The 23705-nt window shown below is 46.9% G+C and overlaps 1 protein-coding gene across 1 annotated transcript in view; it reads right to left on the reverse strand.

The window, feature by feature from the left end:
* The window catches only part of DNAH17 (dynein axonemal heavy chain 17), a gene marked incomplete at both ends in the record, with an annotated part of 110072 nt that extends 99607 nt beyond the window's left edge, over nucleotides 1-10465 (reverse strand). The window contains 10 exons of the mRNA XM_082679965.1: nucleotides 3381-3497; nucleotides 3902-4069; nucleotides 5715-5804; nucleotides 5931-6080; nucleotides 6835-6960; nucleotides 7164-7249; nucleotides 7525-7624; nucleotides 7805-7997; nucleotides 8750-8943; nucleotides 10121-10465. Of these exons, the coding sequence (XP_082536091.1) occupies nucleotides 3381-3497; nucleotides 3902-4069; nucleotides 5715-5804; nucleotides 5931-6080; nucleotides 6835-6960; nucleotides 7164-7249; nucleotides 7525-7624; nucleotides 7805-7997; nucleotides 8750-8943; nucleotides 10121-10465 (1569 nt within the window). The remainder of the gene's footprint in view (nucleotides 1-3380; nucleotides 3498-3901; nucleotides 4070-5714; nucleotides 5805-5930; nucleotides 6081-6834; nucleotides 6961-7163; nucleotides 7250-7524; nucleotides 7625-7804; nucleotides 7998-8749; nucleotides 8944-10120) is intronic.
* Nucleotides 10466-23705: the final 13240 nt, after the last annotated feature.

Below are 23705 nucleotides of genomic sequence, written 5' to 3' on the forward strand. Positions count from 1 at the left end.
TCCTCCCCTCCGAGGGGGGTCCTACGGTCTCTCGATCGCGAAGGAAATAGGCGTCTCGGTTTGGATACATCAACCCACCTCCTTCCCCATCACTGGAAGACAGTGCAATGTGGCACCCAGCCAGCAGAAGGTCTGGGGGTGCTTCTTCTCCTGGTTCCATCCGCACAGGAGGCGAGAGGGACTAACCGCCTGGCACCCCGGTCCGTCAGCTCCAGCATCGTCTTAATTCTCGGAGACCCCACCACAGGGGAGGACCTGGTGTTTCCACATTAAAGCACTGGCTGCAAACCCTACCTGGGACTCTTTGCACTTGGGTAGCCCTGGTGGTAAGAGCCTCTCGGTTCCGCCTAAGGTCTTCCCCAGGAGTGAGCAGTGGTAACAGCTCCAATCCCTCGGCTGGGGCCAGTTCCCTCCACCGGGAAAGCTCCAAAGCACCTGCTGTGTGCTAGGCTCGGTTCTGAGTCAACCCAAACCGAGCGCCTGCCCTCAGGGAGTTTATATTCTAGTTTGGAAGACGACAAACTCATAGAGATCCACACACCACAGATGCCGGGGCGGCGCGGGGCGGGTCGGGGCGGGCAAGCACGAAGAAGAAAAACCGAGCAGGTCAGTGCTGGCGATGGCAGCGAGGGGAGCACGGAGGGGAGGGCTCCTGCCTGGAGGACAAAGTGAGGGAGGCCTCTCCAAGGAGGCGCCTGAGGCAGCTCCAGGGGAAGGGTGCTCCACGGAAGGGAACAGCATGGGGGCACTGTCCTAATTTGCATTCACTGATAGTTTGCCTGGAGCACCAACTCCATCCAAGACTTAATTGATCATTACATTTGCAGAGCTTCAAATCCCCAAGCATTTGCATTTTTTGAAAGAACCTAAAAGGCAAAGGACAGCCTGGCATTGGCATGAGAGAGATCTTTGTGCTCAGGGGTGGCGGGCTTCCTGGGTCCCCAACTCAACCCCAGCCCCGGCATCCTCCGGAAGATCGGCCACTGCCCTATGCCACCCAGGTCAACCCGACTGCCATCCCGGCCATGGGAGCCCATCCAGATGAGCGGTCTAGAACAGGGATCCTGCCAGCAGTGGCCCTTGGAGCTGGCTTGGAGCCCTGGTTTCCCTACTTGCTGGCTAGCCCTGTGACCTTGCGCAACTTCCTTGACCTGTCGGAGCTGGTAAAATGGGATAGACAATGTGGGCAACGAATTTAGCAAAGAGCTGGGGTTTTGTGAGAACTAAACGAGCTAATGTGCTAATTATCGGTCATCTCCCCCAGGCATTGCATTACCGGCAGCAACCCAGAGGCTTGCAAAGTGAGGGGAAGAGAGAGTTCTGACCTGTAGAGAGCCATGGATGATAAACATGCATAACACTAGACAGAGAAATAAAAAGGTGCCCAAGCATATACCTATATTGCCCCCTTAAATACTCAACACCTGTTGTCCAGATGAGTTGTAGCTACACACACTACATCCTGCAGAGATCCCCCTCTCTGTCATAGGGGCAAGGCAGGTCACATAAAGGCGTGACGCATGCTGGGCTAGGACAGTAAGGAGTGGTGAGGAGTGGGGCAAACTCCAGGCAAACTGCTGTCTATCGCGAGGAACAGCTCCTCCCCTGCAGCCGCTTGTTACCATGAGGGACTGTGTGTCCCGTGTGGCCAGATCTGTTTTTCCAAGAGAGAGTGAAAACCTGGATTTTTACGTGCACTCTCTCAATTTTTAAATATCGTGACTAATTCAAGGTTTTAGAGAAGTGTCACGTGGGAATAGGCAAGTCTAGAGAGACAGAGTAGATTAGTGATTGTCTAAGATCGGGGAGGTCGGGGAGAAATGGGGAATGACTGGGGGTGATGAAAATGTTCTAAAAGTGATTGTGGATGGCCGTACAACTCTAAATGCACTAAAAGCCATTTAACTGTACACCTTAAACAGGTGGATGGTACGCTACGTGAACTACATCTCAAAAGTCCCACGTGAGCCGGGAGAAACCCACCAGTGGTCCCTGCAGCCCAAGGCATCTGTTCGTGACTCTGACGAATGGGTGTAAATGCCCGAGTTCGGAATTATTTGATGAGACGGTGATGTATGCAAAACACTGGAAAGTCCGATAATCACCATGTCTGCTTAACTTCTGAGTAAGGGGTCTGCAAATTTACTCTGTTCATTCTGTCCTTCTGAGTTTACTATTTAAGTTAGCTGGCTTCCCTTGCGGTAATCTGTTATGGCAGCAGTGGAAAGGTAACACAGGCTGATGCTGCGAAACATTTGATTACCACACAGACTCTGTTCTCATCCACGCTTACTGAGCCCCTCCTGACTGCTTGGTGAGGGTACTGGTTTGCCTGGGACAGAAGTGGGGGGTCTCTGAAATGCTGGACTTTGTTTCAAAACCATCCTGGGAATAGCAGGGTGAGCGTGCCCTAGGGAAAGAGGTCTGTGGGCAGAGACAGGATGTGCTTCGTGTTGAGTGTTCTGCCTGCAAGTTGGTGAACTGGCACTGGTGTGTTGGTACTGAATGTTGGCTGCCTCGTGAGCTTGGACCGAGCAGGTCCAGGGGCCCATCTCCACGCCCCCTAACGTGCCTGCTGTTGAGGGATCCTCGGGGAGGGGCGCGCCAACCAGCAGTGGGGACGAGTGTCTAGCTCCTCACAGCTCCCTGCCTCATCAGTTCATCTTCCTAACTACGCCAGCTTGACCCATAACAAAGGCACCTTGCTGTTTTAACTTGCACTTTCCTGATTATTTGAGAGGCTAAACAACCTATGTCTGTATTGGACATGTGCGTTTCTCTTTCAAGTTGACATTCTCTAGGGGTTTTAGTGCTTTTCTGCAATCTATTTTTAAAATGTTTTTATCACATCATTGCTTTTTTCTAACTGTAAAAGTACGACACACTTCATGCACACAACTCGGAAACTGTAGAAAAGTACACAGAAGACAGCCATCACCCCACCACCTAGAGACGGCCCCCCGTAAGGACACTGTGCTTATTTCTGGAGTCTCAAATGTTGAAGAAAGTGGCAGTGTGGCTCAGTGGCTCAAAATGTGGATGTGTTTTATTTTTATAGCAACTTTGCCTCTCTCTAACTTCTGTTCCTTATAAGTAGTGGGGGAACTGAATCATATAAGGATCAATGGAGCACAACAGGACTCAGTAAATAACCACCTCGTGTTCACTTTCCTCTCTTACTCTAAGATGCGGCAGTGCTACTCAAGGTGATGACTGCTGACTTGCTCTAAGGCCCCGAGGAAGGTCCCTGGCCTTTTCTGGGCCTAGCTCTTCACCTGTGAATGAGGCTGCATGATTAGACCATCTCTACCACCATTCTCGGCATCGCGGTGCTGCTGTGACGAACTCTCAGTCAATGCAGAGTCCCCGCCCACCCGTACCTTTGCACAGGACTCAATAGAACAGCAGTCGTCAAACCCCTGGCAAAAGATCGTGGCCAGCCTCCTATCCAGATCCTGAATTTTGGTCTCAAAATCAGCGTAATCGTCATCAAAGCTCTGAAAGCGAATTAAAACACCAACCTTGTAACCGTAACCAGCATGCAAAGCAGGGGGGTGGGCTCACTCTAATGCCCACGGACACCCCCCACCCCCGGCAGGATTCAGGTTACATCTGGGCTGAGTAAGCTCGCCGTCTTGGAGGCGGCTCCACAGGCAGAGTTTTTTTGGTGTTTGTTTTATCTTTCGGCCTTGCCGTGTGGCATGTGGGATCTTAGTTCTCCGACCAGGGATCGAACCCTCGCCCCCTGTGTTGGCAGCACAGAGTCCTAGCCACTGGACCACGAGGGAAGTCCCGGGGCAGATCTTCTGCACCATTTTTTTCTCTGCCACACGTGCTCCCTCCGTGTGCCTTCCCACTCTCGGGGCATTTGCCATCGATCCTGCCAAGGCCCCCGACTTACCGAATCTCCGGGATCCAAGGGGTCGTATTTGCAGTCGGCAAAAACCTTCACCAGCTCAAAGACCTCATCAGAGATCTGAGTCACCTGGCTTCCGCGTATGCTGCCCCTCACGCCCCCGAGCTCCATCTTCTCCAGCTTCAGAAACTCGATGGCTGTTTTATAAAGATCCTGGTGGAGAAAACCCCAGCACCCTCGTCAGTTCATCTTCCTAACTACGCCAACGGTTCAGTCACTCATCCAGCTCTGACCCCGGCAGGGAGGAGCCCCGGGGCCACACAGCAGTCTGGAGCGGCCCTCTGTGTGTTGGTGTTAATGTTCTGTAAAGCCGTTGCTGTAGCAGAGAGGAGATGGAAGGAAGGGTTGCTGTAGCAGAGAGGAGATGGAAGGGAGGGTCCCATGAGCCACCTCCAAGCTGTGATTATGGAGGAGGAAGAGGTGAAGGTCGGGCTCTTGTCCTGACCCAACACTGGGCGAAACGTGCCTCTAAATAAACCACACTTCACCGGGGCCCCACCCCCTCAGCTGTGGGGTGAAGCAGCTGGAAGGGCACGCGGTGGTTCCTGATGGCCTCACGCACAGGGTGCCTGATGGATGTTTGCGTGTAAATCCCACTCCCTCACTCCCTCCGAGGTGTGGGTCTCACCTCGCCTTCTCCTGGAAGCCGTCCCACCTATTTTAGCCCATGGTGGTGCCTTCTTTTCCAGAATCCCCAATTGCTATCTGTGCTCTTCCTTTTGGCATTTAACTCCATTCAGTCCTATCACGTTATCTAACGCTTCTGTGTGTAGCTCTTATTCCCTGATCGAGACCCCAAAGGCTTCTTGAGGATGACAAGCAGTCCCCAGGTGCCTGACCCAGTGCCTGTTGCTGCTTAGACAGAAGATGCTTGTAGGGTACTCGTGTCCCTCCCCTAAGCCAGTGCCAAGGTTCATGCCACTTCCCCCCCGCAGATGTCCAAGATGTATCGAGCTATAATCCAAGCAAACCTAACGCAAAGTAACAGCATCCTCATGCCCTGAGCTCTGGGGCCCTTACACCCAAGGAGGGCGGCATGGGTGGCACAGAACTCAGGCAGGGGGTGGCTGGCATGGCCATTTCCCCCACCCCCAGAAGCCCCCCTTTTCCTAGAAGCATCACCCTGACTCACAATCTATAATGTAGGAACCAGTGGTTACTTGGCCAGAAACTTGGCTGGGACCTTCCCTTGGGCTCGAGCCTTCAGGCATGAAGAAACACTCCAGGATGGGAATCTGGGAGTCTTAAAGGGGGCTTCCTGCTCTGCCTCCCAGAGGGTGTGGATGAGAACTAGACACGCCTTCCTGGAGCCACTGTTGACGGCATCCATCATAAAATCACTGCCCAATGAATGAATGGTTCCCCACTTTTTTTTTTTTTTTAAAGGATGTAACGTGCACAAAGTTAAAAAAAAAAAAAAGACCATAAAGATTACAAAACAAAAAGGAAAACTTTCTCGCCCTACCCATGCCTGCATCCCTCACCTCTTCTCCCCAGAGGAAACCATTTTGAAACTTTAAAAAAATTTTAATTTGCCATGTGTCATCCCAAGTATCCAAATAGGGTCCTTCTTAAGTCTTCCCTTGGGCTAACTTAGTCCCACTAACTCTCTCCCTTGGCCTGCAGGCTTCCTGACCAGGGTCACTGACCTTGTCATTAACCTGCTCATAGACAGAAAGCAAGAGAAAGGGGAAAAGCAAGCACAATGGGTCGCTTTGCTCTGGGCTAATAGCTCCGGGCCTGGCCGAGGTGGCCCAGGGACTCCGTTTCCCCATGACGCGGAAAATACCACCTTTACCTCGATGGTCTGGACACGCTGGAAAAAGGAATTTATCCTGGAAAAGGCAAGAGAAGAAGGGAATTCCCAAGGCACTGGCTTCTTGTCTTTCTAGGGGAGAGAGAGAGAGAAAAAAGGCTGCGTTTGCCTCCGACATGTCCATGGGGTCCGACGCCGGGGCCAACATCACCCCGACCCTTTTCCCCCGGTTCGCTCTCTACAACCAGGCCGTACCTTGAAGAAAAGCTTCATGTTCGTGCAGCAGAACTCGTAGGCTCGGTACAGCTCCTTCAGGACGCTCAGGGACAGAGAGACGCTGCTCAGCACGTCCTCAGTTTCACCCTGCAGGCTTTTCAGCACGTCGTCAGGACGCAGGTAGGTCCGAGTCTGGGCAGAAGGGAAGGTGTCCCCAAGCTCGGACCAGCCGGAGGGGTGACACAGCTGTTCCACTGGTTAGAATGACCCACCCCGGGCCCCTGGGCCACTTCTTCTGACACATCCGCTGTCCCAGCCCGTCTGCTGACTGCAGGGCACTTATAGGCGCGGCGCCCGAACCGTTTCTCTCACCGGGACCCTCACCCCGGGCTAAGGCCACAGCACAACCAGATTTTGATGGTAGATGACTAGGGGCCCTCTAGGGGTCCAGAAACGCAGTCCTGCTACGGCTGCGGGATCCTGGGCCACTAGGTCCCTCTGGGCCTGCAGACAGGGCTGCGAGCATGATTCTAACACACGCAGGCAGCCCAGGGGCGCAAGGCTGCAACTCACACCTTGGAGGTTGTGTAATCTGTGCTCGTGAAATGGAAGAAGGAAAGGGAATCGGTGTTGAGGGAGACAGGAGGAGGCTTGGTGTCAGAGCACATAAACCCCACAAGGCCCCCGGCCGAGTCTTGGGGTGCCGGGACTCAGTGGGCCGCCCCACTTTCTTTCCTCCCCACTCCCGGCGTGGGGCAGATTGGGCCGGCACTGCCCAGGCCTTGGGAGAACACTGGGTGGCCACCCAGAGGGCCCAGCCTTAGCCCAGAGCCTGTAAATCCCTGCACCAGCATCTCTGCCTGTTTTTAAACTGCTGAGGAATACGGGGAGGGATGGGGGGGCGCCAATCAGGAGGCAGGGAAGGTGGCCAGGGCCGGGGGGCTACCATCTCGATAAGCTGGTTGCAGAACTCCTGCAGGATGACGATGACCCTGGAGGGCGTGTTGTAGTGCTCGGACGTGGCCCAGATGAAGCAGATGGTATACAGCACCTTGGTGATGAAGGTTGGGAGCTGGGGAGAGACGGGCCGGGCGGGCGCTTTGTCGCAGCACCTCAGCACGCCCCTCCCCACGGCTCCAGGAGGGGACCCCCAAGGGGAAGGAAGAGGCACTCGCCAGGTCCTCGAGCCCGACCACAGCCAGGAAGCCCGCAGCCCCTGCTCCCCCAAGACACAAGCCCAGCCCCTGCCAGATGACCTTTGTCTTGCTAACATACCATCGTGAAGTCAGCCTGTTCCATCTCCTCCAACAAGATCCGCAGAGGCTTCAGATACAGAACTATATCGTTGGCTTCCTTCAGGCCTGCCCAAAACAGGAACAGGGGCTCATCCACTGGGGAGCGGAAGCCGGACCCCACTCCCGACGGTCAGAAATGGTGACGGGCAGCTCTGTGTGTTTATGGACACCCACTGCCTCAAGAATGGGTCTTCCTCAAAAGGCGGGGCCCAAGGAAGCTGATGGGGGAGGCGGAAGGCGCCTCCACCCCAGGGTCAGCAAGGGGCCTGCCCAGCCCCTCCCAGGAGGGGCTGACACCTTCTTCTTGGAGGGGGAAGGGTTCTCATAGGGCCACCGCTCACCCTCAGTGACATTCGTATACACATTTTGCAGGGCTGGCCAGTAGCAGCTTTTGGCTTTTTCCAGGATCTCGACGATTTTGTTCACTTTGGGCCTGTTGAGCTGAGAAGGAAAGAAGAAAATTAGCCTTTCAACAGATTCTAGACGAAGGCTGCCTGACCCCATTGCCGGTGCTGAGGGATCTACGCGGGTTACCCGGGTCCCCTCAGGGGTCCCCCTGGGGAGGCTGGGTGCTCAGGACTCCAGTGGGTGCCTGGTCGCCAGGGGCAGAACAGGCGTTACCTGCTCGTGGATGCACTTGAGGTTCATCAGCCGGGTGTCCCAGAACTCAAACTCGACTCGGGGCAGGGGGTGCAGCCCGTCCAGCAGGGCCTGGGCCGAGTCTTTGCTTAGCACATCCCGGATCTGGCGGGACCAGTCAATGATGATGGTCTCGATGGCGTGCAGCAGCGAGTTGTCCAGGGAGGAGGGGATCCTGCCGGGCAGAGTCGGGGGGAGAGGCTGTCAGCCAGGAGAGACCCTGCACCAACACTGGGTGTTGCCAGGGATGCCAGTGCCCCCAAGAAAGAGGGTGAGGAGGGCCAGCTCTGGAGTAAAATCCACGTTCACGAGGGCTCCTCCAGCAATTCTGACTGGGGTCACCATGGGGCGTGTGCTGGGGGCCTAGAGGACCTGCCATGTGATAAGCCCTGCAGGAGCGGTCGCCCTCTGATGGGAGTAAGGGAACACACTGTCACTGCAACTTGCTTCAAGCGTCGCACACACCAGGCGGTTGCAAATGGCGCTCAGGCGGGTGCAAGGCGACACCTCGGAGTCCTCGTGCGTCTGTGGGCCACTGGGATGCCACAGCCTCGAGTTAGAAGCCCAGCCTCCACCTGCTGAAAATCCCTTCCATGCCCCTCACTGTCCCTCAGTACCCACGTCCTAAAGCTGGGTATCCCCTTTCCCATGTGACAATGTGACATCCTTGGCCTAGTCCTTGTGTCTGACGGAGGAGGGGCTGAAGCACAGGTGTCCAGCAGTTGCCAGAGCTGGAGTCTCAGGGGCTCCAGTGTCTTGTCCTGTTCTGTCCTTGTGCCTTCGATCTCAGACTCAGCACCTAAAGGCACCATCCTGCCCTCCTCGGTTTCATCAGCTCCGAAACCAGTTTTCGGTGAGACAGTTTATCCTTAGTGGTCGGGGACCAGATGCCCCTCCTTCCAGACAGCTCCCCGGCCGGGTCCCTACCTCTCCATGGACTCAAGGGTACCATCGAGACTGCCCAGGTGCTCCGGGATGGGCAGCAGCGGCTTCCCCTTGATCTTGCCGCCCATCACACACATCTCGTTCTTCAGCTTGTGGACTTGCTTCACAATGTCCTCTGAGACCACGCGGGGCCATCCGCTCACGTTTTCGCTTTGGTTTAACAGGGAATAGAGGACCTGAAAGGAGAAGCAGGGTCCTCAGTGCCCGGGTCCCGGGGGGATCTGAGCCCTTCTCCCGTTGCAGAAGGAGGTGGGGCCAGTCGAGGTGCTGAAGCCAGTGACGACAGCCCAGCCCCTGTGCCATCTCCATGAAGGGAGACCCAAAGAGCACACACTCCTGGCCGAAAGCAAACATTTCGCGCTGCCTCAGAGTGCTGCTATAGGCTGAATTGTGCCCCCGCCCCCAGTTCACACACGGGAGCCCCAGCACCTCCAGATGTGACTGTATTTGGAGAGAGGGCCTTTCAAGGGGTAATTAAGGGGGGCCCTAACCCAATAAGACCATTGTCCTCAGCAGAGATGAGGACACAGACACGCACAGAGGGAAGGCCACGTGAAGACCCAAGGCCGTGTCAAGTCGGCCATCCACACGCCAAGGAGAGAGGCCTCAGAAGGAACCGGCCCAGCTCCCCTCTTGATCTGGGACTTGCAGCCTCCAGATTGTGGCGCTTTGTCAGGGCAGCCCGAGCAGAGAACGACAAACACCCGTGTGCTCCAGCTTTGGGCCAGGCCAGCTGCCTCGGTGGATGTGAGAGGAGGCTGGCCTGGGTCCCGGCTGAGCGGCCCCTGTGGCCTGAGCCTGCACAAGGCAGGGACGCACGGCCGCATCTCACAGATGAGGAGAACGATGACTAGGAAAGCTAAGTCACTGGAAGTCTGGCTGGTCTGACTCTCCAGAGGGAGCTGCACCTGCCATGCCTGCCAACAGTGGAGAGATACGTAGGGCAGCACCTGCTTGGTCCCTTCCTTTGCTTGAAGTCTCAGAACTAGGAAACCCATCTACTGGATCTCAAATGGCCCATGCCTTCTGAGGCTACAGGCAGGGATGTCCCCGGTGCAGTATGGAGGTTCTAATGATTTCGAGAGAGGACAGGCGGTGGCCAGGGCCACTCAGCCCTCACATGCACAGCATCGGCTGGAGGCCACGTTAGAGAGCCGGTCTGTCTCAGCGGTCAGGGCAGCCGGGCCTGAGCTCTCGAATACCTGACCGGCTTCTAGGCGATGCAGATGCTGCTGGCCCCTGGGCCTGCTCCCTGAGCGGTGGCGCTCAAGGCCACTCACTCACAGTATGAGAAACACGTGTTGCTTCTCCTGAGCCCTGTGCCCCGCCCCAGCAAGGCCTAGATGCACCCACCTCCTCCACGATGGCGATCAGCTGGTCCACGGGAGTGGGGCTTATGTCCCCATAGACCAGGCGGTCCTTGTAGTTGTCATTGCTGATGTTCCCAGGTTTCTTCTTGATGAAGTACATCCCTTTGGACTTGAGGGAGGCCGGGAAGCCCAGGCAGGGTATGATCATGCCGGCAGGGCTGAGTGTCAGTACCAGAACTAGGACGTCCGGTTTCTCAAAGAACTCGGTGAACAAACCCATGTTCTCTTCTGCTCCGACCATTTTAGTCCACTTGTCCGGCTTGAACTTTAGGAAGATGGAAGCGACACTCTCCAAATACTCTAACCTGACGTCTGGTGTAATCGTCATCTTGACGTTCACTTACACCTGTTAAATGAACAGAGACACGGATACAGCACAGTCTCCTGGGGAATCTCCATTTCCCGCCTGTCACTGGAACCATCTGAAATCCCTGTTCTAACCAATCGAGAAAGGAAAGGGTCATCATCGTTTTCAGCTGTGGGTGGGCTGCTGGTGAGGGAGGACCAGGGGGCTGTGTCTGTCTGCTCTGGCTGGACGGCTGCCCTCTGCCTCGCTGTGGGTATCACTGTGGAGCAGGGCCGCACGGCAGTGGTGTGTGCTTGTGTTAACTGTGACCAGGAAGTTAATAGGCTGGGAAAGGTTGAGATGGGCTCTGGGGAAAAGGAGAAAAGGAAAAGATCATAGCAAGACAGTCTGAAGGTGAGGGGGTGGGGAAAGGTGAAATGAGGCAACAAAAGGGTCAGGTTGAAAGATCCCAGGAAGGTGACATCACACCCCCAGGATATAGGCTAAACTCAGACAGGAGGGGGTGGACCCAATGTGCAGGTGTGGGGTTCATCACACTCCCCCTGTCCTAACCCCAGCCACAGTATACCCCAACTTTTGTCCAGCCCTTCAGCCTCTCCCACCCCCCAGTCCCCATCATGTGCCCATGGACCCCACAGAAGCTGCTCACATCCCTCTGGGACAATCCCTTGTGGCTCTCCCATAGGGGCAGGGTTAACTGGAGAGTTGCGGGGACACCCTTGAAGCTCCAAAGGGCCAGGACAAATGAGGCATTCCCTGTGGGCATAATATTTAAAGGGGTGCCCAAAATCCTGACCGGCCCCGAGCAGAGAACAGAGCACCTTCCGGGGTGGGTAGTGGGTCTACTCTGTCCACCAGGGCCTGGGTTCTCCTTCTGTCCTCTGGAGCCTCCTCAGCTTTGCCTCCAAGCACCCCTCACACAATTCATGGCCACTCACAGCTGACAGCAAATGGCTTCTCAGGTAGCGAGCAGAGCCAAACAATGGGCAGCTCTTTCCCAGACCAGTAAAGGAAATGGCTCCCTTCCCTTGACGGGCACCAACTGCCATGGAACTTCTGCAAGTCTCCTGGGAACTGGGACTTCTAGAACCTTCTCAGGACCTGAGTGACGGGTGGTGGTGCAGCAAATGAACAACCGTCAATTACCCACCACAGTGGAAAGGCTCTTGGATTAAACAAACTTTGCCTTTGAACATTTAGGTCATTTTCATTTCACGAAATTACTAACATATTGGGGTTTAAAACTATTGTCTTATTAAGTGCTTATTATCTGTGTTGCCTTTTCTAGATTCCCTTTCTTTTCCTTTCTTGCCTTCTTCTAGATTTGTTTCATCCCCTCCCCATTATCTTGGTTACTATACATCTTTTGTTTTTTAGAGGTACATGGACATTATAACATGCATCATGCATAGCATGACTTACCTTAGTATAATACTCATTGCAACCTGATAATGAAATTCAGAAAACAATTTCCATTTACAGTAACATCAAAAAGAATAAAATATTTAGGAATAAAATTTTAAAAGAAGGGCAAGATTTATACACTGAAAACTACAAAACATCATTAAAAGAAATTAAAGACAAATAAATGGAAAGACATCCCATGTTCATGGAATGGAAGACTTAATATTGTTAAGATGGCAATTCTCCTCAAATTGATCTACAGATTCAACACAATACTTGTCAAAATTCCAGCTGTGTTTCTGCAGAAATGGAAAAGCTGATCCTCAATTTCTTAGGGAAATCTGAGGGACCAAAAAAAGTCAAGACAATCTTGAAAAAACAGCAAACTTTCCCAATTTCAAAACTTCTCAATTTCAAAACTTACTACAGTTCATAGCAGCACTACTTACAACAGCCAAGACATGGAAGCAAGCTAAATGTCCATTGACAGGTGAATATGGTATATATACAAGGAAATATTACTCAGCCATAAAAAAAGAATGAAGTAATGCCATTTACAGCAACATGGATGGACCTAGAGATGATCATACTAAATGAAGTAACTCAGACAAAGACAAATATCATTATGATATCACGTATATGTAGAATCTAAAAAAATGATGCAAATGAACTTATTTACAAAAAGAAATAGACTCACAGACATAGAAAACAAACTTATGGTTACCAAAGGGGGGAGGGATAAGTTTGGAATTTGGGATTAACAGATACAGATTACTATATATAAAACAGATAACAAGGACCTACTTATAGCACAGGGAACTATAATATATTGTAATAACCTATAATGGAAAAGAATTTGAAAAAGAATAGATATAGTAATAGTAATATCTATAATATATAATAGTAATATCTATAACTGAATCACTTTGCTGTACACCTGAAACATTTTAAATAAACTATACTTCAGTAAAAAATTATTTTAAAAACTTACTAGAAAGCTATGGTAATTAAGACTGAGTGTGGCTGCTATAAGGATAGATCAATGGAATAGAACTGATGAGTCCAAAAATAAACACATACATTTATGGGCAACTGATTTTAGACAAGGGTACAAAGACAATTCGATTGGGAAAAGAAGAGTCTTTTCAATAAATAGTATTGGAACACATGCAAAGGAATGAAGTTGGACCCTCATCTCACACCACCTAAAAAATTAACTAAAAAATGGATCAAAGACCTAAATGTAAGAGCTAAAATTATAAAACTCTTAGCATAAAGCATAGGAGTAGATCTTTATAACCTTGAATGAAGCAATGGTTTCTTATATATGACACCAAAAGCATAAGTGACCAAAGAAAAAGATAAATTAGGCCTCATCAAAATTAAAAACTTTTAACAAAACTTAAAGTCAGCAGAAGGAAGGAAATAATAAATATCAGAGAGGAAACAAAATAGAGATTAAAAAATAGAAAAAAAAAGCAATAAAACCAAGAGCTGGTTCTTTGAAAGGATACACAAAATTGACAAACCTGTGGCTAGGCTTACCAAGAAGAAAAGAGAGAGAACCCAAATAAACAAAATAAGAAATGCAAGAGGAGAAACATCAACCGATATTGGGGGGAAAAACATAAGAGAATATTATGAACAATTATTGGCCAACAAATTGGACAACCTAGAAGAAATGGACAACTTTCTGGAAACATATAGCCCACCAAAACTGAATCAAGAAAAATAGATAATTTGAACAGACAAATCACTAGAAATGAAATAGAATATGTAACCAAAAATACTCCCTACAAACAAAAGTCCAGGACCAGATGGCTTCATATGGGAATTCTACCAAACATTTAAAGAGGAACTTTTACTAATCCTTCTCAAACTCTTCCAAAAGACTGAAGAGGAGGGAACACTCCCAAAGGCATTCTATGAAGCCACCATCACCCTGATACCAGACAAAGATACCACCAAAAAAGAAAATTATAGGCCAATATCTTTGATGAGTATAGATGCAAAAAATCTCAGCAAAATATTACCAAACCGAATACAACAATACATAAAAAAGATCATACACCATGACCAAGTACGATTCATCCCAAGTTCACAAAGATGGCTCAACATACGCAAAAATCAATGTAATACACCACATCAACAAAAGAAAAGACAAAAACCACACGATCATCTCAATAGATGCAGAAGAAGCATTTGACAAAATTCAACATCCATTCATGATAAAAACTTTTACCAAAATGGGTACAGAGGGACCATATCTCAACATAATAAAAGCTTTTTATGACAAACCCACAACCAATATAATATTCGATGGTGAAAACCTGAAAGCCTTCCTGCTAAAATCTGGAACAAGGATGCCCATTCTTACCACTTCTCTTTGAAACAGTATTAGAAGTTTGAGACATAGCAATCAGATAAGAAAAAGAAATAAAAGGTATTCAAATTGGAAGGGAGGAGGTAAAGCTGTCCTTATATGCAGATGGCATGATACTATACATAGAAAACTCTAAAGACTCCACACAAAAACTACTAGAACTGACAACTGAATTCAGCAAGGTAGCAGGACACAAGATTAACATACAGAAATTGGTTGCATTTCTTTAACAATGAAATATCAGAAAGGGAATGTTAAAAAAAAAAAAACTTTTAAAATCACACGCTTCAAAATAAAATACTTAGGGCTAAACCTGACCAAGGGAGTTAAAGACTTATATGCTGAGAACTGTGAAACATTAATAAAAGAAATTAAAGATGATTCAGAGAAATGGAAAGATATCCCATGGATTGGAAGAATTAATATTGTTAAAATGGCCATACTACCCAAAGCAATATACAGATTTAACACAATCCCTATCAAATTACCCATGACATTTTTCACAGAACTAGAACAAATAATCCTAAAATTTATACGGAACCATAAGAGACCCAGAATTGCCAAAGCAATCCTGAGGAAAAAGAACAAAGCAAGAAGCATAACCCTCCCAGACTTCAGACAATACTACAAAGCTACAGTAATGAAAACAGTGTGGTATTAGCACAAAAACAGACATACAGATCAATGGAACAGAATAGAGAGCCCAGAAATAAACCCACACACCTATGGTCAATTAATCTTTGACAAAGGAGGCAAGGATATAAAATGGGAAAAGACAGTCTCTTCAGCAAATGCTGCTGGGAAAGTTGGACAGCTGCATGTAAATCAATGAAGTTAGAACACACCCTCACACCATACACAAAAATAAACTCAAAATGGCTTAAAGACTTAAATATAAGTCATGACACCATAAAACTCCTAGAAGAGATCATAGGCAAAATATTCTCCGGCATAAATCATACCAATGTTTTCTTAGGTCAGTCTCCCAAGGCGATAGAAATAAAAGCAAAAATAAACAAATGGGACCTAATCAAACTTATAAGTGTTTGCACAGCAAAGGAAAACATAAACAAAACAAAAAGACAACCTACAGAATGGGAGAAAACATTTGCGAACGAGGCAACCAACAAGAGCTTAATTTCCAAAATATACAAACAGCTCATACGGCTCAACAACAACAAAAAAACCAACAACTCAATCGAAAAATGGGCAGAAGACCTAAATAGACATTTCTCCAAAGAAGACAGAAAGATAGCCAATAGGCACATGAAAACATGCTTAATATCACTAATTATTCAAGAAATGCAAATCAAAACTATAATGAGGTATCACCTCACACTAGTCAGAATGTCCATCATTAAAAAGTCTACAAATAAAAAATGCTGGAAGGGGTGTGGAGCAAAGGGAACCCTCCTACACTGTTGGTGGGAATGTAAGTTGGTGCAGTCACTATGGAAAACAATATGGAGGTTCCTCAGAAAACTAAAAATAGTATTACCATATATGATCCAGCAATCCCACTCCTGGGTATATATCCAGACAAAACTATAATTCAAAAAGACACACGCACCCCTATGTTCATAGCAGCACTATTCACAATAGCCAAGACATGGAAACAACTTAAATGTCCACTGACAGATGAATGGATAAAGATGTGGTACATACATACAATGGAATACTACTCAGCCATAAAAAAGAACAAAATAATGCCATTTGCAGCAACATGGATGCAACTAGAGATTATCATACTAAGTGAAGTAAGTCAGAAAGAAAAAGACAAATACCATACGATATCACTTATATGTGGACTCTAAAATATGGCACAAATGAACCTATCTACAAAGCAGAAAGAAACTCACAGACATAGAGAACAGACTTGTGGTTGCCAACGGGGAGGGGTTTGGGGAGGGTTGGACTGGGAGTTTGGGGTTAGTAGATGCAAACTGTTACATATGGAATGGATGGACAACAAGGTCCTACTGCATACCACAGGGAACTATATTCAATGTCCTGGGATAAACCATAATGGAAAAGAATTTTAAAAAGAATGTGTATATATGTATAACTGAGTAACTTTGCTATACAGCAGAAGTTAACACAACTTTGTAAATCAAGTGTATCAATAAAAGAAGAATTAAAAACTTTTGTGCTTCAAAGGACACTATGAAGAAAGTGAAAAAACAGCCCTCCGCATGAGAGAAAATATTCGCAAATCATATAGCCGATAAGGGACTTGTATTCAAAAAATATATAGAACTCATAACACAATAATAAAAACACAAACATAATTAAAAACGGGTAAAGGATATAGACATTTCTCCACGTAAGGTATGCAAATGACTGATAAGTACATGAAAAGATGCTCAACATCATTAGTCTTCAGGGAAATGCAACTCATCAGGGAAATGAACTTACGTGAGGTCCCTGGAGTAGTCAAATTCATAGAGACAGGAAGTAGAATAGAGGTTGCCAGAGGCTAGAAGATGGAAGAACGGGGAGTTAGTGTTTAATGGGGACAGAATTTCGGTTTGGGAAGATGAAAAATTTCCGGAGATGGACGGTGGTGATTGGTTGCGCCACAGTGTGAATGCCACTTAAGAATGGTCAGAATGGTAACTTTTCTTTTGGGTATATGTAGTGTAAGCTCTGACAGTTTTTTTTTTCTTTTTTGTGGTGCTAGCGCCTGAATTAAGCTTTCATTGCCGAGGCATCCCCTTCAACACGTTGCCAGCCACGCGACCAGATAAAGAGCCAGGCCACCCCCCAAACTGAGGCTCCTTTGTTTTAGAGATCTTGGTTGATTTTAATAACTGACAATTTGGGCTACTTGTTTTTGGTTTTGTTTATTTTTTCTCTTCCTGCGCTTTAAATTCCCACTCTTATGTTTTAAGTTCACCAATAAAGAGTGAGCCCTCAGAACCCTAGGCCCCCAACCTCTACCCCAATAAAAGCACAAGCTCAGGCACACACCCCCCACACACACATGACCTCACTGTGTGCCCCCAGATGTGCTGTGTATGTAAGTAGTAAACTTACATACACAGGTCTTGGAAGGAGTAAACTTCTAATTCTTTCCAAGTTTCTGGATGGTTATTGCTGAAGGGCATCTTGCAATCACAGTAAGAACCACAGGGCTTTTCCAACCACAACACTGGTGGTTGATAGGCTAAGACTAGCACAACAGAGTCTATTTTACCACACACAGAAATCCCCACTTCACTCTGAGACCCGGGCTCTCCTGCCACTTTTGTGCCTCCCCCTCCACATCCCAGACATCTGCACTCATGCAGGACTCTGGACTCTAGATCACTGTCAGGAGGCAGTCCCCTGCACCCTCATTTCCCACCTCCCCTAGGGGACTTCAGGGACCACAGAGACAACCTCATCACTCCCTGGCCTCCTGGCTCCTCGGCCTCCTCAGTTGCTTCCAGCATGTCCATGCCCTGCTTTAATTTGTCCCTCCAGTTCCTGTGGGCACCTCTGCTTGCCCTCCTCCATCATCCCCTGCTGTCTTCTCCTCCATCCCTCCCTCTCTGATTCCCAGGGCCATTGTGTATCACACTTGCACTGACCTCGCCACTGGTCCTTTCCTTACCCCCCATGGTAATACTGACCATCTCCCTTTGTTGGACTGGTACCCAGGCTCAGTGCTGCTGGGGGGGAAAAAATCACACACCTGTACACTCACCTGGTCTACACACTGCCAGGTTGCTGCTGGGTTGTTTTTGTTTTCAATTAACTTTTGTCAGCTCACTCTACTGTGCTCTAGGACAATTCCTCTGAGTCTTAATTCTTCTCAAGTCCCTGACCTTTCCCTCCCCCTCAGCAGACAGTCTCACCTTTCACCTCAGGTAGAAAACTGGAACCATTGGAACCAACTTTCTAAAATGTCCACAATCAAACCTGATAAAACTGAGTTGTAGCCCTCTCTCGTGTAGGTGAACCCTTCTACCATGCCCTGGGTCCCCTCTCCTCCTGCCCGTCCTCGTCTCTGCCTTTGAACCTCTTTCTGCCATCATCTTTGAGAAATGAACAAGCCGTTACCATCTTAGAGGAAAACCCTCCTCAAACTCACCCTGCCTTCTACTTCCACTCCCTTCACAGCCACCCTTCTCTAAAGAATTGCCTGAAATGTCCGCATCCATCTCTCTTTCTTTCCGTGAAGACACTCACTTGGCTTTCTCTCTGTCCACTGTACTTGGGATACGGGAGGAGTGGAACTGGAGGGAAGGACGTGTCTTCACTGATTAGTCCAGATGGTGCCCAGGCCACTCTGCTCACACCCTATTGGCCCATGCCTGGTCACACGGACACCTAGCTGCAAGGGAGGCTGGAATTGTAGTCTCTACCTGGCATCCACGTGTCCCCCAGACTTGGTGGACTGGGTTTGTAAAGAAAAGGAAAATTTGCCCAGAATTCCAGGTCTACAAGGGTCAAGCCCTTAGCCACTGTAGCTGCCCACTGACTGCATGCCTGAGGGGCATTGAGGATGGAGAAAAACAGGAAGCATTCTGAGCTTTGGATACCTGCCCCTAGATAGTTAAGACGCATATCTAAAGAAAAATTTCAATCACCCCAGATTCTTGAATCTTCCCATATATAGAAAAGTTCTAGAAAAACATTTTTTGTTGATATACGGCTTGATTCCTATAATACAATGCTATAAGGTGTGCCCTGAAAGCAAATAAAGTGGTTGAAATCCAAAAAAGAAAAAAAAAAGAAAGAAAAGCACTAGAATTATTAACCTGAGATGACTGTTCTTTGTGATTAGGAGTCATCTTTTGATGTGACATGTTTATTCCAGCAAAAAAATTCATATACATCCTGGCTCCTCTCTTACCTCTTCAGAGCAGTTTCTCAGAGCCATCTGAGAGGCTGTCTCCCAGGTTATACTCAGCTGAATAAGACATTGAATAAACTTAACTCACAGTTCTTAAATTGTGTGGTTTTTTTAAGTTGACAGGTTACTAAGTGGATAAAGGGGATCTGTGGACAGTAACCAGTCTCCATCACGCTGACCTAGAACCATTCTTAGAGCTCAAGGTTACTATTTGGAAGTACCACCTCAAAGTCAGAGTGCACAAAACTGACCTCTCCCCCTCTCCCCACCTCCTCCCATACACCCCCACACCTGGTGTTCCTTAAGGCTTTGCTGACCCAGTGGATGACCAGCCAGCTGCTCAGGCACCAGAGGGGTCCTGGCTTCCACTGTCGACACCAGTCAATTCTGCCTCCTCAACGTCTCTGGACAGGTCCACCTTCCTCCATGGCTACTGCCCTCTGGTCCAAGCTGCATTACCCCTCCCCCACCCTGGGGTCTACAAACACCCTCTCTCCTTCTCCACACCCACTCTTGTCCCAGCAGCACATCCCCCAGAGCATCTTTCAAAAGACAACTGTCGAGAGGGCAGACAGCAGAAGCAAGAAGAACTATAATCCTGCAGCCTGTGGAACAAAAACTACATTCACCAAAAGATAGACAAGATGAAAAGACAGAGGGCTATGTACCAGATGAAGGAACAAGATAAAACCCCAGAAAAACAACTAAATGAAGTGGAGATAGGCAACCTTCCAGAAAAAGAATTCAGAATGATGATGGTGAAGATGATCCAGGACCTCGGAAAAAGAATGGAGGCAAAGATCGAGAAGATGCAAGAAATGTTTAACAAAGACCTAGAAGAATTAAAGAACAAACAGAGATGAACAATACAATAACTGAAATGAAAAATACACTAGAAGGAATCAATAGCAGAATAACTGAGGCAGAAGAACAGATAAGTGACCTGGAAGATAGAATGGTGGAATTCACTGCTGCAGAACAGAATAAAGAAAAAAGAATGAAAAGAAATGAAGACAGCCTAAGAGACCTCTGGGACAACATTAAATGCAACAACATTCGCATTATAGGGGTCCCAGAAGGAGAAGAGAGAGAGGAAGGACCCGAGAAAATATCTGAAGAGCTTAGAGTCGAAAACTTCCCTAACGTGGGAAAGGAAATAGCCACCCAAGTCCAGGAAGTGCAGAGAGTCCCATACAGGATAAACCCAAGGAGAAACACACAAAGACACATAGTAATCAAATTGGCAAAAATTAAAGACAAAGAAAAATTATTGAAAGCAGCAAGGGAAAAACAAAAAATGACATACAAGGGAACCCCCATAAAGTTAACAGCTGATTTCTCAGCAGAAACTCTACAAACCAGAAGGGAGTGGCAGGACGTATTTAAAGTGATGAAAGGGAAGAACCTACAACCAAGATTACTCTACCTGGCAAGGATCTCATTCAGATTCGATGGAGAAATCAAAAGCTTTACAGACAAGCAAAAGCTAAGAGAATTCAGCACCACCAAACCAGCTCTACAACAAATGCTAAAGGAACTTCTCTAAGTGGGAAACACAAGAGAAGAAAAGGACCTACAAAAACAAACCCCAAACAATTAAGAAAATGGTAATAGGAACATACATATCGATAATCACCTTAAACGTGAATGGATTAAATGCTCCAACCACAAGACACAGGCTCTCTGAATAGATACAAAAACAAGACCCATATATATGCTGTCTACAAGAGACCCACTTCAGACCTAGGGACACATACAGACTGAAAGTGAGGGGATGGAAAAAGATATTCCAAGCAAATGGAAATCAAAAGAAAGCTGGAGTAGCAATACTCATATCAGATAAAATAGACTTTAAAATAAAGAATGTTACAAGAGATAAAGAAGGACACTACATAATGATCAAGGGATCAATCCAAGAAGAAAATATAACAATTATAAATATATATGCACCCAACATAGGAGCACCTCAATACATAAGGCAACTTCTAAAAGCTATAAAAGAGGAAATCAACAGTAACACAGTAATAGTGGGGGACTTTAACACCTCACTTACACCAATGTACAGATCATCCAGACAGAAAATTAATAAGGAAACACAAGCTTTAAATGACACAATAGACCAGATAGATTTAATTGATATTTATAGGACATTCCATCCAAAAACGGCAGATTACACTTTCTTCTCAAGTGCGCATGGAACATTCTCCAGGATAGATCACATCTTGGGTCACAAATCAAGCCTCAGTAAACTTAAGAAAACTGAAATCATATCAAGAATCTTTTCTGACCACAATGCTGTGAGATTAGAAATCAATTACAGGGAAAAAATGTAAAAAACACAAACACATGGAGGCTAAATAATACGTGACTAAATAACCAAGAGCTCACTGAAGAAATCAAAGAGGAAATGAGGGCTTCCCTGGTGGCGCAGTGGTTGAGAGCCCGCCTGCCGATGCAGGGGACACGGGTTCATGCCCTGGTCCGGGAAGATCCCACATGCCGTGGAGTGGCTGGGCCCGTGAGGCATGGCCGCTGAGCCTGTGCGTCTGGAGCCTGTGCTCCGCAACGGGAGAGGCCACAACAGTGAGAGGCCCACGTACAGCAAAAAAAAAAACAAACAAACAAAGAGGAAATGAAAAAGTACCTAGAGACAAATGACAATGAAAACACGATGATCCAAAACCTATGCGATGCAGCAAAAGCAGTTCTAAGAAGGAAGTTTATAGCAATACAAGCCTACCTCAAGAAACAAGAATAATCTCAAATAAACAATCTAACCTTACACCTAAAGGAACTAGAGAAAGAAGAACAAACAAAACCCAAAGTTGGCAGAAGGAAAGAAATCATAAAGATCAGAGCAGAAATAAATGAAATAGAAACAAAGAAAACAGTAGCAAAGATCAATAAAACTAAAAGCTGGTTCTTTAAGAAGATAAACAAAATTGATAAACAAAATTAATAAACCATTAGCCAGCCTCATCAAGAAAAAAAGGGAGAATCAAATCAATAGCATTAGAAATGAAAAAGGAGAAGTAACAACTGACACCGCAGAAATACAAAGGATCATGAGATTACTACAAGCAATTATATGCCAATAAAATGGACAACCTGGAAGAAATGGACAAATTCTTAGAAAAGCACAACCTTCTGAGACTGAACCAGGAAGAAATAGAAAATATAAACAGACCAATCACAAACACTGAAATTGAGACTGGGATTAAAAATCTTCCATCAAACAAAAGCCCTGGGCCAGATGACCTCACAGGTGAATTCTATCAAACATTTAGAGAAGAGCTAACACCCATCCTTCTCAAACTCTTCCAAAATATAGCAGAGGGAGGAACACTCCCAAACTCATTCTACGAGGCCACCATCACCCTGATACCAAAACCAGACAAAGATGTCACAAAAAAGGAAACTACAGGCCAATATCACTGAGCAACATAGACGCAAATATGCTCAACAAAATACTAGCAAACAGAATCCAGCAACACATTAAAAGGATCATACACCATGATCAAGTGGGATTTATCCCAGGGATGCAAGGATTCTTCAGTATATGCAAATCAATCAATGTGATAAACCATATTAACAAATTGAAGAATAAAAAGCATATGATCATCTCAATAGATGCAGAAAAAGCTTTTGCCAAAATTCAACACCCATTTATGATAAAAACTCTCCAGAAAATGGGCATAGAGGGAACCTAATTCAACATAACAAAGGCCATATATGACAAACCCACAGCAAACATCATTCTTAATGGTGAAAAACTGAAAGCATTTCCTCTAAGATCAGGAAAAAGACAAGGATGTCCACTCTCACCACTATTATTCAACATAGTTTTGGAAGTCCTAGCCATGGCAACCAGAGAAGAAAAAGAAATACAAATTGGAAAAGAAGAAGTAAAACAGTCATTGTCTGCAGATGACATGATACTATACATAGAGAATCCTAAAGATGCCACCAGAAAACTACTAGAGCTAATCAATGAATTTGGTAAAGTTGCAGGATACAACATTAATGCACAGAAATCTCTTGCATCCTATACACTAATGATGAAAAATCTGAAAGAGAAATTAAGGAAACACTCCCATTTACCATTGCAACAAAAAGAATAAAATACCTAGGAATAAACCTACCTAGGGAGACAAAAGACCTGTATGCAGAAAACTAGAAGACACTGATGAAAGAAATTCAAGATGATACAAACAGATGGAGAGATATACCATGTTCTTGGATTGGAAGAATCAATATTGTGAAAATGACTATACTACCCAAAGCAATATACAGATTCGATGCAATCCCTATCAAATTACCAACAGAACCAGAACAAAAAATCTTAAGATTTGTATGGAGACACCAAAGACCCCAAATAGCCAAAGCTGTCTTGAAGTAAAAAAACGGAGCTGGAGGAATCAAACTCCCTGACTTCAGACTATACTACAAAGCTACAGTAATCAAGACAATATGATACTGGCACAAAGAAAGAAATACAGATCAATGGAACAGGATAGAAAGCCCAGAGATAAACCCACACACCTATGGTCAGCTAATCTATGACAAAGGAGGCAAGGATATACAATGGAGAAAAGACAGTCTCTTCAATAAGAGAAAACTGGACGGCTACATGT

This window comes from Grampus griseus (genome assembly GCF_964374135.1).
Source record: "Grampus griseus genome assembly, chromosome: 20".
Classification (NCBI taxonomy): domain Eukaryota; kingdom Metazoa; phylum Chordata; class Mammalia; order Artiodactyla; family Delphinidae; genus Grampus; species Grampus griseus.